Source organism: Peromyscus leucopus, chromosome 4 (genome assembly GCF_004664715.2).
Source record: "Peromyscus leucopus breed LL Stock chromosome 4, UCI_PerLeu_2.1, whole genome shotgun sequence".
In the NCBI taxonomy this organism is placed as follows: Eukaryota; Metazoa; Chordata; class Mammalia; order Rodentia; family Cricetidae; genus Peromyscus; species Peromyscus leucopus.
In genome coordinates this window covers 86,100,321-86,103,711 of record NC_051066.1, presented here as the reverse complement: position 1 = coordinate 86,103,711, position 3,391 = coordinate 86,100,321, and the positions used below count along the sequence as shown (strand labels likewise).

Below are 3,391 nucleotides of genomic sequence, written 5' to 3'. Positions count from 1 at the left end.
GGAAGAGACAGGAAGCAAAGGGAGAAATGTAAATATATCATATTAAAAAAAAGAAATAATAAAAAACAAAACCAAATAATTCAGGTTGACCAGAAAATTTTTGAAATGTTGAAAAATAAAAAAATTGCAAGGAACACAAATTCTTTGCTGTAAAATCAGTGTATATTCCTTAGATATTTGGTAAATCTCTGTAAGTCATGTGTGTTTACTTACCTGCCATCACACTCCTATACCAGATGGATGTGTTACCTGATGTCTTCAGAACTTTCTTGGTTTTTGTCTTTACTCCACCCTTCTCAGGAAAACAGGATTGTAAAGTAATTCTGATGATGACTTCAAGGATTTCATTGTTCACCTGATCTAGGATAAAATAAAGTTGAAAAGCACCAAGAGAATAACTGTTGTGAGTTGAAATGTCTGGCTTGAGAATTGTCCATTAGATCAGTATAAGCACCCTGTCTATGCTTTGATGTGAATAATAGTTGCTTACTGAAAATATAACACCACACTCATTCAAGGCTGACAGTCAATTAACAGCTATGCTTACATGCTTATGTAATTTATTCTGTTCTTTATAACAGCAAAGATGATCAGTAGATAAATGATATAATGAGGAAATATACTGGTCACAGATTGATGAATATGATATACTAATCTTGTGAGGAAATTATAATATTTCAATCTCTAAGGGCTCTCCAGATTAGTTTATGCAATTTAAGATCAATATTGTCTCCTGCTAAGATTGAACTAATTGTGGTTTTCAGAGCTCAGGTCTTAATATGTTTTGGTATGTTCTTTAGTCAATCTATTTCTATAGGCATTTTCAGTGGTGTGTTGTTAATCAGTCTAGTTGAATAAATAAATTCTGTAATATACAATTATTTATGAATAACTGTGCACCTGATTTGTACATTTCACTCTGGAATCATGTATGATTTTCTATTTTGTTTGCTTCCTTACTGAGGTTTTCTCATCGTTTTCTTTATAGTTTTAAGCTATTTTTTAATTATCTGATGTCACAGAAATAATTCTACTGATGCCCAATGAAATCTTTCAGCTCTGCCAAGAATGGTAGTATTCTATCAGACCATTTGCACTGATATTCAAATTCAACTTCTCACCAGTTTCCAAATTTAACCCTCATTTCCATAGAGGAATGTTATGATTGCTAGTGACAAATTCAGACCATTTATTTAAGAAAACACACATTTTTTTGTTTCCATATTGCTGTCTTGCTTCCTCATTGCTCTCTTATAAGAGAAATTTTACTGATAGAGCATGTGTATAATAGTCACACCTGATGCTTCTCTTCATGAAGAGTTGCTCTTGGATCATTAGCTTTTACTTGGACAGCAGTGTCACTTTCATTTTCCTTAGATTTCTCTTTACATTAATGCATTTCTATTCAGGTAAGTTTCAAAGGGAATGTCAAGTTCTACAAGGGAGGAGAATTCCTTATACCACTAATTCATAATTTTTCTTTCTTTGAAGGTTACGTCAGAGGACACACTGAGTAAAATGGATGGAGGCAATCAGTCTGTGGTATCAGAATTTATACTTTGGGGACTTTCCCACTCAAAGAATCTTCAGATCTTACTCTTTGTGATGTTTTTGATACTTTATCTGCTCATTGTGTCTGGAAATATTGTCATCCTTGTTTTAATCACCACTGACCGCCATCTCCACTCTCCCATGTACTTCTTGTTGGCCAACTTGTCCTTTGTTGATATGTGTCTTTCCTCAAACACCACTCCTAAGATGATATCAGACTTTCTCAGGGAAAAAAAGATCATTTCCTTTGCAGGCTGCATGTCCCAGGTATTCTTTTCCCATTGCATTGCTGCAGCAGAGATGGTACTGTTGGTGGTAATGGCTTATGATCGCTATGTGGCCATCTGCAAACCACTCCACTACTTCACCATTATGAACCTGAGAAGATGCACTGGGCTGGTGTTGACTTCCTGGATCACTGGTTGTATACATGGTATAAGTTACATGGTAGTGGTTGTGCGGTTGCCTTTTTGTGGTCCCAAAGAAATTGATAGTTTCTTCTGTGACATGCCATTGGTGATCAAGCTGGCCTGTATGGATTCTCATGATTTAAATACATTAATGAATGCTGACTGTGGGATTGTGGCTATTACCTGCTTTATTCTGTTACTCATTTCCTACACATATATCCTTATCACTGTTCGCCAGAGCTCTAAAGATGGTGCATCTAAGGCTCTGTCCACATGCAGTGCCCACCTCACAGTAGTGATGATCTTTTTTGTACCCTGCATCTTCATTTATGTGTGGCCACTAAATATCACCTGGTTGGACAAATTTTTTGCTGTATTTTACTCTGTTTTTACACCTCTCCTAAATCCAGCCATTTATACACTGAGAAATAAAGAGATGAAAAATGCTATGAAAAGGTTCATAAGCAGATTTCTGTATCCCAAATTAAATTCCTTATGAGAAGGTGGCCTCTTCTTTCTCAACTGCCAGTTCCCAAATAACCAACCTGGAGATTTAATATTAATAATAACTGGTTGGATGATAGGTCAGTCTTATTCCTATCTAGCTCCTAAAACTTAAATTAAACCATTTTTTGTTCATCTAAATTCTGCCAATATGGGGTCAGAATTTTCACATAAACCTGACATAGCTTAATAAAGGATTCCAAACACACACAAGCTGAGTCAAGCACAGCTTCTTGGTAACTGCCTTTTCTTGGGTAGCCTGTATTTGCTAGTGGCAACAAAGGTGTGGCTCCTTTAAGAGAGGGCTTCCTTGCTCAGTTCTAGCCACAAAAATGGGCATAGGTCTTTTAGGAAGCCCTGCTACCAAACACTTAAGTGGGGTTTATGAGCAGCAGGCAGTGCACTCTTTGGTGGCAGTGTGGATCACCAAACTCCCCAGAGTTGGAGTGATAAAAGTGGCTCTTGCTGTTATCTCCACCATGAAGCTAGGCTTTCAGGGAACCAAGCAGAGTGGAGCTAGCTGCCACAATAGAGACAGAGGTCCTCACCATATTGCTTAGTAGTTTAAAGGCTTGTGTATGGTGGTATTGTGTTCCCCAAAATATTGTGTACTCTAATAAATTTATCTGGGGTCAGAGAACAGACAGCCACTAGAAACAAAGGCTAGAAAATGGTGGCACTCACACCTTTAATCCTAGCATTCCAGAGATAGAAATCCCTCTGGATCTCTGTGAGTTCAAGGCCACATTGGAAATAGCCAAGCATGGTGACACACGCCTTTAATCCCAGAAAGCCAGCCTTTAATCCCAGGGAGTGGTGGTAGAAAGCAAAAAGATATATAAGGTGTGAGGACGAGAAACTAGAAGCATTTGGCTGGTTAAGCATTTGGCTGGTTAAGCATTCGGCTGGTTAAGCATTCAGGCTTC

At 37.6% G+C, this 3,391-nt stretch overlaps 1 protein-coding gene across 1 annotated transcript; it reads left to right on the top strand.

The window, feature by feature from the left end:
* The first annotated feature begins 1,433 nt into the window (after positions 1–1,433).
* Positions 1,434–2,460, top strand: LOC114687514 (olfactory receptor 4K3-like). Its single transcript, XM_028862123.2, has one exon. The coding sequence runs from the start codon at positions 1,519–1,521 to the stop codon at positions 2,458–2,460; it is 942 nt and encodes a 313-aa protein (XP_028717956.1). The 5' UTR covers positions 1,434–1,518.
* The last annotated feature ends 931 nt before the right edge of the window (positions 2,461–3,391 follow it).